The sequence below is a fragment of the Lathamus discolor genome, chromosome Z (genome assembly GCF_037157495.1).
Source record: "Lathamus discolor isolate bLatDis1 chromosome Z, bLatDis1.hap1, whole genome shotgun sequence".
NCBI classification, from domain to species: domain Eukaryota; kingdom Metazoa; phylum Chordata; class Aves; order Psittaciformes; family Psittacidae; genus Lathamus; species Lathamus discolor.
Window position 1 is genome coordinate 61,745,636 of NC_088909.1, and position 14,450 is coordinate 61,760,085.

General features: G+C 38.0%; 1 protein-coding gene across 8 annotated transcripts in view; it reads left to right on the top strand.

Annotated features, from left to right (window-relative positions):
- Window positions 1-12,784, top strand: part of PRRC1 (proline rich coiled-coil 1) — a 28,987-nt gene extending 16,203 nt beyond the window's left edge. For 7 of the 8 annotated variants that reach the window (XM_065661679.1, XM_065661683.1, XM_065661684.1 and 4 more), the window contains 5 exons: window positions 1,571-1,673; window positions 4,433-4,596; window positions 5,940-6,043; window positions 6,694-6,796; window positions 10,440-12,784. In XM_065661679.1, the coding sequence (XP_065517751.1) occupies window positions 1,571-1,673; window positions 4,433-4,596; window positions 5,940-6,043; window positions 6,694-6,796; window positions 10,440-10,649 (684 nt within the window). In that variant the 3' untranslated portion in view covers window positions 10,650-12,784. The remainder of the gene's footprint in view (window positions 1-1,570; window positions 1,674-4,432; window positions 4,597-5,939; window positions 6,044-6,693; window positions 6,797-10,439) is intronic. The other variant, XR_010608598.1, reaches the window with a different exon arrangement.
- Window positions 12,785-14,450: the final 1,666 nt, after the last annotated feature.

The window sequence follows — 14,450 nt, forward strand, 5'->3', positions numbered from 1 at the left end:
CGCCATTGACCACAACTCTCTGCCTTCTTCCTTTCAACCAGTTCTCGATCCACCTCACTACTTGATCGTCAAGCCCACACTTCTTTAGCTTATCTATGAGGATGCTGTGGGAGACAGTATCAAATGCCTTACTGAAATCAAGAAAAACTACATCTACCGCTCTACCATCATCCCTCCACCTGGTCACTTCCTCATAGAAGGCTATAAGGTTGGTCATACATGACTTCCCCCTCATAAAACCATGTTGGCTGTTCTTAATGACCCCCTCATCCTTGATATGCCTAGTGATGGAGTCAAGAATAAGTTGTTCCATCACCTTTCCAGGGATGGAGGTAAGGCTGACCGGTCTATAATTACCCGGGTCCTCCTTCTTGCCCTTCTTATAGACTGGTGTGACCTTTGCCATCCGCCAATCCTCAGGCACCTCGCCCGTTTCCCACGACTTACCAAAGATGATGGAAAGTGGCCTAGCAATGACCTCCGCCAGCTCCCTCAGCACCCGTGGGTGCATTCCATCCGGACCCATCGATTTACAGATGTCCAGATTGCATAGCTGATCCCTAACCCAATCCTCATCTACCAAAGCAAACTCCTCCTTTGTCCTGACTCTTTCTGGGGCTATAGAAATCTGGGGCCCTCGGGGAGAGTCTGCAGGAGTAAAGACAGAGGCAAAGAAGGCATTCAGCACCTCTGCCTTCTTTATATCCTCTGTCTCCAGGGCACCCACTTCGTTCAGCAGTGGGCCTATATTGCCTCTTGTGTTAGTTTTATTTGCTATGTATTTGAAGAAGCCCTTTCTATTGTCTTTAACCCGACTAGCAAGATTGAGTTCCAAGGAGGCCTTAGCTGTCCTAATTGCCTCCCTACATCCTCTAACAACTGTCCTATATTCCTCCCAAGTGGCCAGCCCCTCCTTACATAATCCATAGATTCTCCTTTTCCACTTGAGTTTGCTCAGCAGCTCCTTGTTTAACCACGCCGGTCTCCTAGATCCCTTACTTGATTTCCTACTCATTGGGACACTCCGATCCTGAGCTTGGAAGAAGCGGTCCTTGAATGCTAACCAACTATCTTGAGCCCCTTTGCCGCCTAGTACACTTTCCCATGAGACTTCCCTTAGCAGTTGACTGAAGAGGCCAAAGTTGGCCCTTCGGAAATCCAGAACTGTGGCTTTGCTAGGTATTCTATTCCTCCCACACAGGATCCTAAACTCCACCATCTTATGGTCACTGCAGCCAAGGCTGCCATTGACCGTCACCACTTCGACCAAAATATCACCGGTGGTACTGCTTCTACATTAATGCAGAAAAGGATGGTAAAGATGATACTTGAACTTCATGTTTTAACTGAAAACTCATGCAGTGATAGTCTTATTCTGTAGTGTTTGTGCTGAGGAGTGAGATACAGTAGGTATTCTGAAGTGTAAATGTGGTAAGAAAAACACAAAACAGCTTAATATTTGCTTTTTATTTGTGTTGGGATTTTTTTTTATCTGTAACATTTTGAGTTTCTCAAGGTAAAAAAAAACAAAACAAAAGATAATATAGAAATATGTTTTGCTTAAATTTAGGGTGTAGCTGAGAATCCCATGGTGAAGTCTGTTCTTGATAAAACCAAACATTCGGTGGAGACCATGATCACAACACTGGATCCTGGCATGGTTCCATATATCAGTAAGTATTTGTGACAAACCATTAAGTAATACCTTTAAATGTTGGAGAGGTTAATATAATAGCACGCTACTTTTACACTTGAAGTTTGTATATGTAGTATATTAATTCACAGTCACAGTACTGTATTGATTTCTCAAGTGATTTGTCTGCTGAAACTCATTTTGAAGGCTGTATGTGTGTCTTGAGGTTCATTTCCCTTTTGTATTCTGGTGTAGTTCAGATAATGGCACAGTAATACCCTTTAATTCAGCTTCAGATAGTGAAATATGAGGAAGATAAAAATAAAAAAAAAAAAGGTGAAGAGACTTCCCTATAATCCCTCTATGGCATATTATTTTCTCCCACTGTGTCTCTATTTAAGCCTTATGGAGCCGAGTTTAAACACACCATATGTTTTCTGCTGGATCACATGCTTAAATAGTACTGTGGAAGATGTCGCATCAGAGCTAAAACAAGCCAAAAGATAGGCATACTCTGAGAGGCATAGAACAGAGGTATTTCCATAGCTTTTGAGACTTTCTTTTCACTGTTGCACTTTTCTACTTAATAGTGTTTGCACTGTTTTTAAGAAATGCATCAAACTTGAAGCAGTTTCTAATTCAGTTAGTAGGAACTTTAAAATTCTAAAATAGTCTCATGAAGTCTGAAATGCATTGAGCCAGGAAGGAATACCATAGTATTTCAGTTACAGTTTGTTGTGGTATTCAGCGTTTTTTACTAGAGTACATTACATGTGACATATAGACAATGTGAAATTTCTACTTCTTTATAATGGTGAAGCAACAGATATAAATTGTCCATTGTGATGGTTTGTTTTGTTTTGTTGGCTTTGTTTTGGTTTTTTTCCAGCAGTCTTGTAAGCAGTCTTCCTCTTTGATTCTGCCAGTACCTCTCTTTGTCTGGATGTAGGTGAAACTGGTCATGAAACTGATAAGACTGAGAACAAACTATTAAAATGTTCTTGCGTTTTGTTTTCTAAGATGTTTCTCAGGTGGACTTATTCTGTGATCTGTTTAACCGCATTTCTGCACTATTGTTCTAATCCAATGGACAGTATGTGATGTAAAAGGGAAAGATAACTGAATTATTGAGTAGTTTATTGTGTTACATTTAAGGGAAAATACCTCAGCAACTGAGTACTGAGGAGATAGTGAGATATGAAATCAGCGAGAAGGCCAGCCAGCAACTGAGAAAGTTTTTGAGTAGAGGCATATAGTGCAAAACCAGAGTAAATGTTGATTATGTACAATTTGGCAAACTGTATTTAAGATTTCTATTGCAGTCATGACCATCCCTTTTTAAAATAGGATCTGACAGTATCCAGTTATGGTTTGGATGTTTCAATACACTATTCATTGAATGGAACAATTACCTAGAGGAAGTAATTCTAATAAAATGCTTTGCTTGTAAGATTCAGTTAGCGTAAATTAATTCAGTAGTTATATCAAACTTCTCTGAAGCCATGTTGTTAGGGAAAGCATCTGTATGCATCTTGGCTATTAAAATACTGCCTTTTTTTTGTAGTTGCAGGTTGTGGAGATAGGGCAGGGATTTTTAAACTTAGTATTTACTTCCTTCTAGAAATGTTTTAATTCATTAACTGTTTTCTTTTAGTCTAACGAAGCTTAGTGAAAACTCACCCTCTTTATGAAGATGACTGTCATATGGAAATAATTCAGAAATACAACTTTTTTGTTCCATAGGTATTCCATACATTTTGTTCCATAAATATCTAAATCAGGATAAAGCTGTAGGGAGGCAGACAGGCAATAAAATTCACAGTCCACAGACACCTATAAAGTAATATGAGCCTTTCTTTTAAAGGTTGACAACTGTTCACAGGATTTTGTGAACTACATCTGTATTCTTTATCTCTTTCATAAGAAAGACTTTGTGTGTCACATAAACATTCTCTACCCCTTTGCAGAACACCAAAATATCTTCAGAAATGGATGTCCAAGTTACTTTTCTAAATCCATTGTCATCTTAAATGAGTGGTATGGGGGTTTTTTTCAGTTGCTGAATAAACATCAGTTGCTGTTGTCTGTCTTTCATTCTTGAATTACTTAGTTCTTCACCTAACTTCTATTTTCTAAGTTAATTCTATACAGTGGCAAAGAAAGAGGAGACCAACTCTGAAGCATAGTTTTATATGAAATAGAATGTATTTGAACTAGTTTATAATATGAATGAGGAAAAATACATGAGCATCCGTTACTAGGCCGCACCAAGAATACTGTGTTCAGTTCTGGGTCCCTTGCTACAAGGAAGACGCTGAGGTGCTGGAGTGTGCCCAGAAGAGGGCAACAAAGCTGGTGAAAGGTCTGGAGCGCAAGTCTTGATGAGGAACATCTGAGGGAACTGGGGTTGTTTAGTCTGGAGAAGAGAAGGCCCAGGGGGACCTTATCACTTCCTACAACTACCTGAAAGGAGATTGTGATGATGTGGGGATCGGTCTCTTCTCACAGGTAACAAGCGCAATAGGACAAGAAATAATGGCCTCAGGCTACATCAGGGGAGGTTTAGATTGGGCATTAGGAAAAAATTCTTCACAGAGTGATTAGGCATTGGAACAGGCTGCCCAGGGCAGTGGTGGAGTCACTGTCCCTGAAGTATTCGAAGAACCATGTAGATGAGGCCCTTAGTGACATGGTTTAGTGGTTGTCTTGGCACTCCTGGGGTAATGTTTGAACTTCGTGATCTTAAAGGTCTTTTCCAACCTAGCTGATTCTATGATTATATATATATGTATTTTACAGAAACTGGGGGAGAACTGGACATAGTGGTTACTTCCAATAAAGAGGTAAAGGTTGCAGCAATTCGAGACGCCTTTCAAGAAGTCTTTGGAATGGCGGTTGTTACTGGAGAGGCGGCACAGTCTAACATTGCACCCCAACCTGTGGGCTATGCTGCAGGTTTAAAAGTAAGTTCATATGCAACAGTACTAAAGTACCTCCAATGCAAAGAGAGAGCATGGAATCGTTCACCTACAAAAATGTGATTTTCTGTAAAGAGGAGGGCCATTGTGAGATAAGTATACTTTTTTTTTAATTTTTTTTTAGTTGTCATCTCAGTCATTAGATCAGTTTGAAGCTACTTGATGAAATAGTTTTAGGGTGGTGGTGTTTGTTTTGTTTGGTTTTTTTTTTTCAAAGACATTTGCAACGAATGATATTCATGTCGGTTTTCTTACACTGTCATCGACTGCCATCATATCTGTCACGCATTGTGATAGTACTGTAGTTTCAAAGTATAGCAGGCATTTCTTAGACTTACTAGCACACATGTGGGAAATGCTAGAAATGAAAGGAGTTTCTTTGGAACTTGAGTTCTCCCCACTGATTCGGTAGATCAGTAATAGTTTTATCAACACTTGTCAGGTGTCTTCTCAACCAGATCCGTGGTGTGTTTTAAAAGTGAGAATTCACTCTGCAGCTTTGCAAACCGCTGTGCTGGCTGTGTTATCAAAAGTTGTTTCACCAGATTTTAAAAACGTACATGTTCATCAGGTATATTTATATGTAACTACCTCCCTGGCCAGTAATTAAAAACCCTGAAAACAACTACTTAGTATTCTGCTTCTTAAATACAAGAAAATCATTTACTCAATAAAAAGAAAGTTTTCTCCTAACGGCTGTGGCAGTGTGCGCAGATGAGTACAACCTATCCTCATAGCAGCATATTAGCTGATACAACTTTATGTTGAGGTAAGGAGTATAATGTTCCTTTAACTGTTTAGCTACTGCAGTGCAGTAGTAGTATTTCTATAGTAACTTCAGAGTGATGAGAGGTTTGGAGCAAATGATTCCTTCATCTTAGTTGGATAGATAACACAAGAAAGAGATTCTCTCCCTTACTCTTCCAAAGTTGGTCCAGTGCTCTTAAATGACCCAGCAAATCTGCAAAAATGTCAATGTGAGTAATAGTCATATATACTGATGCTTTACCTAATAACGAAACTTGTTGCAGTAACATGTTAGCGATCTAGGTCTTTTTCAGGGAAAAATAATAAACCCAAAATATTTAATCAGTTTTATCATAGTTTTTGTTGCTGTTAGGGATTCCATTGTGGCTTTTCATGAGGTTTAGGGTTTTTTTTGTTTGTTTTTCTAATGTTGAAATAAGAGTAAGTTTTAAAAATCTCTCACGTTTTCTGTTTAACTTGAAAAGTATGTTCTAGGATTCTTTTTGCATTAATCTGCAAGCATTGTACTATGTTGTGATTCAAAGAGAATGCTGTCTTTAACAGCTTTTGTTATCATTTAGGGAGCCCAAGAAAGAATAGATAGCTTGCGTCGGACAGGAGTAATACATGAAAAACAGCCCGCTGTATCAGCAGAAAGCTTCATTGAGGAATTGCTTCCTGACAAGTGAGAACTTCAGATAAATTCTAGGGGAGGGTGGGATGCAGGGGAAAGAAATATTCTTTGTTGACTCAAAGGGGCCTAAAAAAGAGTTGCTGGCAGAATCACTCTGAACAGAAGAAAGGAGAGAGTTTGTCTTCAGTATTGGTCTGGCAGACTTGAGTTTGGTGATGTGCGGCTTTTTGTCCTTGAGACTTTAACATACAAAATCCTCGTCAGTTTTTTCAAGATTCACAATATAAAAATGTAATGAAGTTACACTGAAATGACAAAACTAAATAGCTGTAAAAGTTGGAATTTAGCTAGTGGTTTGCTCACTCCTACGAGTAAAACTCGTAGTTCTTCACTTTCTCCAAAATTGTATTCAGTTCAGAAAGTACAGTGGGAGATGTTCTGTCACTTGTAATTCGTTTGTAGCAATATGATTTTATCAGATAATGTATTTCACGTGCATACATATGCAGTATAATTTTATATATATAAAAAATACCTATGTGCAAATTTTACTTGAAAAATACTAGAAAACTGATAAAACTCATTATTACTATATTTGTGGTAGAATTTGTAAAATGGTCACAGTTCAACTGCTAGCACATTGTTTTTCAATTGGGTGATGTTCAGTACTCAGAAATAAAGTAGCTTGTATATCATTGCAGGTGGTTTGACATTGGATGTCTGATTATTGAGGATCCCATTCATGGAATTCACCTTGAAGCTTTTACCCAAGCAACACCTGTGCCTTTGCAGTACGTTCAGCAGGTGAGTTTCCACTTTTGTTACAAATGTTGGATTAACAGTTGAGACATAAGGCTTAAGGTTTAATTTCACTTATGATGTCAGTTCTTGCAGTCACTCCACTTGAATATTTTAATTTATGAAATTAGGATAAAATATCTTTTAATCATATTTATGTATTACCTAAAAATTGTCAGGCATTTGTTGCAAAGCAATTTTTGATCAGTAGTCTCATTCTGAAATACATGGCTCTTGAAAGCACTAGTTTTACTTTTCTAATAACAAAGAAGAAATATTCCAAGAAGAAATTAATCAAGGAAATATTACCCAAGAAGAAATGAACCACCAAGAAGCACTCCATGAAAAATGAAATATAATTTTAATAATTGAAATATATCATCATCAGTCTGGTTCAGTGACTTCAGACTTAATCCTCGTGAATCTTTATGTTGATAAGGTAAGAATACTCATTCTTCCTCAGGTGCAGAAGGAGTTCTTTGCACCTTACAAAATGCACTAAGCAACTGCACAAAGAAGTGCAGTAACCACTTTTATGCATCCAAAGGCTTTGTTTTCTTTTCTTAACTTACATATATATCGCAGTGTTAATGCCAGCAAAACTGCGTAATAGTCAATTGTCTGTGTGCACACATGTACGTGTTAGCAGTTCAGTGACATACCTTACACTTCATTTAGGCAGAAATTTTTAAATTGAGATTGTGCCACCAATTTTTACTAGCGCTCATAAAGCCTTGGTATTTGTGTTGTTATTTACCACCAAACAGACTGCATACTGTACTGATTAGTATTCTGAAAAGTCATCCCTAATAAATAAATAAAGGATACATCTTCTTCAGAGTTGGGCTTGGACTTAATTCCACTATGAACACACAGACTGTTACCTAAAATTCAAGGCTGATTTCCTCTTATTGACTATCCTACCCTGACAGGGATCCAGAATTTCTGAAATAGAAAGATTTTAATCTTGGAAATGTCATGGTTCATCCTATTTAAAATAATGCAGTAGTATGCAGGTCTTAAATATCACCAACAGAAGTTTTTAATGAGATTGTTTACATTTCTTTGGACGTGCACTAGGAATTGTTCCAAACTCCAGTCACTGCATGTTGCCCGAAGGAACATATGAGTCATAAATTAGTTAACTCTGCTCTGAGAATTATTTTAAAATGAATGTTTCTGTGAAGAATTTCAAAACAAACTGTTTGGGGTTTGATCCTCAGGGGACTGTTTTGAGAAAACAAATAGTAACTGTTTATATATTTTTTTTTTTTTTGTTACTACAAACTCCAATAGAGTGAACGTTTTGAGACTGGCTTTAGTTCTTATATTTCAGAGTTCTTACAATTTTGTAAAGCTGACAAGTGGCAAAAGGAGAAATGTTGTTGTTGCTCAGTATCTCTAGTTTTCCAGAATCCTTTTCGAAAGGAGTCAGGAAAGGTATGAAGCTAAGGAAAAAATAATGATTATGCAGATACAACTTAATTGACTAGATGATCTTTAAAGGTCCTTTCCAACCAAAACCGTTCTATGATGCTATGAAATCAATGTGAAGTTACTAATTAAATTATTGTCACATTCTATGTGGAGCACCAATATGAACCAAATGATTTTTTTAAACATAAAGCACAACAGGTATGTTTCATTTTTGTTTCACAGAATATTCTGTTGTGCCATTTAAAAACTATAAGTTAATAGTAACCTTTTGAGTATTTCTTTTCTCTTGTGTAAACATATTTTGTAACTTTGAAAATTAGTATTTACCTTGTGATAGCAGAAAACATTCTTGTTTAAACTTCCGTGCAGCCCATTTGGTGTATAGCTTGGTGTACAGCACAGATTTAGTAAGTCTTTAAACTTGAATTAGATCGAATTCTTGTATTTAAAGAAAACTGTTCTTGTATGTACGTCAACAGCAAAACATAGCTTTGTTTCATCCCTTTGTTCCTATTATGTCTCTGTTACGAACAGAGTAAGTTTCTCTCAGGGGCGCGAAGAAACACACAGTGGTATAAATGCAGTCCAGTATCTTTAAGCAAAATCAAAATTGCAACAGGTTAAAAAAACCCAGCAATTGTGTAGTTGTATTTCAGACTACAGGGAATAAATGTGTTGGACAGGCAGTGTTATTTTTTTATTCACAGTACAAAAGATTTAATAGAGGCAACCTGCTCTAGTTGAACCTGCTTTGGAGGCGGAGTTGGACTAGATGATCTCCAGAAGTCTCTTCCAACCCCAACCATTCTGTAGTTCTCTGATTATTAAAAACAGCTACGTTCCTCATAATTCTTGCTAGCTATGTGTTCTATTGTTCTGTATAAGGAAATAGTGGTAAAAACCTGTCTTTGTAGAATTGATGCTCTTTTGTTAATGTCTTTACCAACAGCATGGAGTTTTCTGAGCACATAAAATGAGACTTATGGCTGTTTATACCTCTAAAATACTGCTTGAATTGAGAAGGTAAAAAGATGGACTGGAGGGCTTGTTTTGAGAAACTTTCTCTGTTAACAGACCAGCTGTCATCTTGTTTTTAGCTGAGGCAGAAATTGGAGCTGTGATGGGAAACTACTGCAAGGTTGATCTTTTTTAAGTTCACTTCAAATTTTTAGCAATAAAAATACCAAATAATTAATTTTGAAGTTATGTGCAATTGTGGATCATAGTGGAGATATAAGATACTAAGTCCCTACTTGCAGCTAGGTGCACTGTTATTTACTTCTTGCTGCCACTGTTTTGACTAGTGTAAGGCCCAGTCCTGTTCCTTTGCTTAAGAAATCTGCTTTTTACATGCCTTTTGATAATCACAAATTATTCTGATATTGGAGTAGACTGTGTTTTCTGACAAATTTACGTATCCTGTTATTGTTGCAAGACAGTAGTTTGAGGAAGCATGGAACACAGTAATGAGCTTCACCAGCTGTACAGGCACTGGAAACAGACTGTGTATGTCAAAATAAAGTCTGTATGAAGAACTGGGCCCACCATGCAATCCTATGAAGAACTGAATAATACTAAGAAGTCTTAGTGTGGCTAAAAGTCTTCTACACTTCTAGACTTAGTGTGGCTAAAAGTCTTCTACACTTCACTGTATGTGACAATGGCCAGAGGTGTTTGCCTAGGATGAGCATCAGAGCCATTAAGTGCAGTGATACTTCCCCCACTGCTTCCCTTCTGCTTCCAGCTTCAGGGAATTACATGTGTGTAATCCTATGTCTCATGCAAATAGCTCAGTCCTCCATTTCTGCCAGCTGCAGCTTTCTTCTTATATTTGGCTACTCGCCTGCTTCAGAGGGACATTTTAACCATTTTTGAAACCTTAGGCAGGTAAGAGTCATTGTATAAGTATATATAATTGGTTCCATCTGTTAGCTACTTCAGAAGAGAAAACTACTTCCTGGTAATGGTGGAATGTCTTTACTCTTTCAAGCATCATATTTTAGCTTTACACTGTTCTGTTTGGATCATGATAAATACAAATCCAAAAAGTATTAATTGGCTAGGCAAATCATGGGGTAGTCTGAAATTTGGATTCTGATACCCTTTAGTTTGCTATGTACATTCTGTTGATGTATCAAAGTTGGTAATGGTGAAGATAGAAATAAAACCTCCTTTTAAACTTTAAATAATCACTTCTCAAAATGTTACGCAGGCAAAGAGTCTCACTCCTGAGGACTACAGTCTGAGATGGTCAGGCCTGTTGGTGACCGTAGGTGAAGTGCTTGAGAAGAACATACAGAATGTCAACAGGACTGACTGGCACGTGGTATTCACTGGCATGTCCCGTCGACAGATGATCTACAGTGCAGCTAAGGCTCTAGCAGGAATGTACAAACAACAGTTACCACCCAGGACTGTTTGAAAGAAAGCTGATCCATGACACTAGACAATACTGGCTTTGTGATTCTAGAATTGAAGTGAAAGCTACACATTTAATTCTCAGTGGAGGCAGCACACATTTGTAATCTAACTTTAAACTGAATTTTACTTTTTAAGAAGTGAAGGTAATTTCCAATAGCAGAAATGAGCTATTGCAATTTTTAACTAATATATGATTTCCAATATGATTCACAAAATGGGAAGTGAGAACAAATATATATTTATAATTGGAACAAATAGCATTACAGTTTGTATAGTGAATGTGCTGTTATTTGAGACCTTACTATGCATTTGCTGAGATATTTTAGTTAGTATACTTTTTAAAAGAAGGGGATAATTGTTTAGCTATTTCTATTATATTAGTAATATACACATGTCGACAGCATAAAATGTATGTTATATATGCATTTCAATCCAGAGTCTATCTCCTGTATTAGATGGTTTCTTGGAGCCTGTGCTTAGATGATACTTAACACCTGATATGTTTTCATGTCTGTATACAAGTTCTGAGGAGTGATGCTGAGTAGCCCTTTCAACACATACCAGTCAGCTGGTATAAAAGCAGAAATCCATGCCTCATTAGTTGAAATTGTTGCTAAATTATTTTGAAATTTCATGTTCCATGCTGCATCTTTTTTCTATTTTTTTTTTTTTGTAGCAGTGATGAGATGCATGTCCAACTAAAACACTAGACAAATTTCAAGTACTTTAGTGGGTCATAGATCTGGTGCCACATACACATGAAATTATCTCAGCAGTTTCAACAACGTAATTTACTCCAGTGCTTCCAAACTTCATCTTTTATATGGAATTCTGTAATTTCTTCTATGAAGTTGTGGTTGTCATCAGTTTGATATGAAAATGGTGAGAACTGTATCACTTGCTTTGCTTTCCTGGGTTTTCTAAGTATTTTGAAATCTTAAATGTCTTCCTGGTATCATGAGCTCATTGTTTCTCATGTAAGGCTTCAGTGGTGTCTGATTTTTTTCATGGCTACAAATGCCCTCTATCCATGCTTATGCAATTTTAAACCTGTATTTAGAAATATGGAAGTAATTGTGAAGAAAATGTTTTGGTAATAATACTTTTTTAAGAAACGAAGAATTAAAAAATACTTTTTGTTTGCCTTGAAGCAGTTTTTCATCTTATACTGCTCTTTGATGCTTTCAAATGACATTTTTATATATAACAAGATGTTAAGCCAGCTCATATTTGTACCCAGGGAAAGCCTATTTCCAATAATATATTTTGCCTTAATTGGTTTACTCCATAAATCAGTTGAATAAATGGTTTTCCTACAGGATTGTATCCATTTTAGAAGTTTATTTTTTAATATAGCTGATGAACATCTGTTTATTGAAATGATGTTTGCATGGTTAAATTATGAATTTGGCACATACTTAAATGCCTGTCTTGTCTGAAGAAAAAATGAAACAAACAGAATCTGACTGTTGTGGTCTTGAGATCTCTTGTTGGGAGCACTTCTTTGTATCATAAACTAGAATGATGATACAGGGACTTCTGCTTGTCATTTTTTGCTAAAGGCATCTTCACTTTTATTGTAATTTCAGTTTGCAGTGTATAATATGTTGAATGCTGTGCTTTTATCCTTTGCTTGCAGCATCCTCCATGATGCAAATGAAGAGGACATGAAATCATCAGTAGGTTTATGTGCCCTGGCCTAAGTTAAAATTAAAACTGAAGAAACTGAAGGAGAATTTGTGTTTTCTTTCTCTCTTTCCTGGCTCTGGTCTTCACTGGTTTTCAGAGGTGGTAAGAGTGGAGACAGAAGGCAGCTTCTCATTTTTGCAGCATCTGGTTCATTGTGGTGACATTGGCCCAGCATTCCAGATACCTTACATGGCTGCTAATGTGGCATTTTCCAAGGCTGCCTTAGCCTGCCTTAGAGAACTTTTACATCTCTTTTGCTTGCTTTATGCCAAAATGAGAGTATCTGCACACTCTTCTGTCTGCGTGCTTTCTCCATGTGGTTGGGTGCTGGAATATGACATGGTCAAGTGAAGTGGTCTTTCTCCATTCATGGTCTCTGGCTTGATAAAGATCTGTTGATGTAGTTTTGACAGCTCACCCAAGAAATAAAACGGCTTATCTTGGTAACTTTGAGTTTCCTTCCTTTACTGAGCATTTCTTGTTTATGTGTTAAAAAAAACCGCCCATCCTCACATGAAAGCCAGGAGTTCAGCTGCTTTTCTGAGAGGCCAAGGAAAGGAAAAATGTCTGCAGTAAACTCTGGAATGCTAATACAGTTTGGAATTACTTCCTAAGTGAAGGCCCTTCTTAGGGTCTGAGTTGGCATGGGTGAATTCTGGAGCAAGTTAAGACAACATTCAGCTTTTTACCATCTGCTGGGCTGTAATGTGGTCTGTAATAGGAGGAGGAAACTTGGCAGGTAGGACACTGACATCCTGTGTTAAGCAGCTTATATTGAAATCAGCTTAGAAAAGCAGGTATCTGAACACATTTGGAAATGTAAGGACAATTCTTGACTGCTAGTCATCCCTGCGGACACAGCTGCAGAAGCCATTTCTGCTGCTTTATGAATAGGTGCATTTGCTCAAATATAGGAGCATGAGCAAAAATCAGGAAAGCTCCCGCATTTGAAGACGGAGGATATCAAGGATCGCTAAAATTGGTCACGGGGATACCTCCAGAAGGAAATTGACCACCTATTGCTACCTGCAGTCTTTTATTTTGGATTGCTGTTCTAATTGTTTTGTTTACTGTATCGTTTGCAGCAAGTGGTACTGACAGCTATTTTCCCATGACCATGGCTAGTTCAGTACTCTCATGACATTTTAGAGGTACTTGCCTCAGCAAGGAAGTGCACATTGATAAATATTTTCGTAAAAAGAACATATTTTGGCCTGGCCCACTTCTATTGTAGTTTCTACAATAGTAGAAGTAGTATTCAAATGTAAAAGCACTGTACTTGCCAGGGAGCAGAAGGCCAGGCTGTGAGAGGTGGTTTGCAACTGTAGGTAAGCCAAAATGTAATAACAGCAATGCTCTGCTATGTTGGTGGTGATGCTGATGGTTTTTGCTGCACATCTTTGTAATGATACTGTAATTTTACTCACTGCCAGCATGTGATCATTTCATTTCCTTGGGGCCGGAATGTGACAGATGATTGCACCAGCGCATCTCAGCGCTGCCTAATCACCATTTCATGACTCTGACAAGATTTTCTGGTTAAAAACCCTCACATGCCTGCGTGCAAGCCAGAATATCTATTTTGTCCCCTAGACCACCATTTTTTAAAGTATATTGTATATAGACACAGCCAAATTCTCCGCGTTTGCATTAAATTGAAGCAGATCTACATCATCTTCAGGCAGAGGCAGTCTTTAAAAAGTTGGAGATAGCTCATTATCTCTGCTGTTGCCTGGTGCCCTGGGTAGCAGCATTTGCTGCCTTGGTGCAGCCAGGCTCATGCTAAGTGTTACATGCACTGCTTTGTTGCCATAACTCAGAACCACCAAGCCACTCACTCCCCCGGCTTTTTCCTGCCCCCCCCCCCCCCGCCTCCCCCCAGTCCCAGAGGGATGGGGAGGAGAATCGAAAGAATGTAACTCCCACGGGTTGAGATAAGAGCAGCCCAGTAACTAAGGTATAGCACAAACCACTGCTGCTGCCATCAATGATAATAATGGTAAGGTAAATAACAAGGGAAGAGAATACAACCGCTCACCACCAGCAAACAGATACCCAGCCCCACTCAAGCAGTGATCCAGCCCTTCTGGGTAGCTGCCCCAGTTCGTATAGT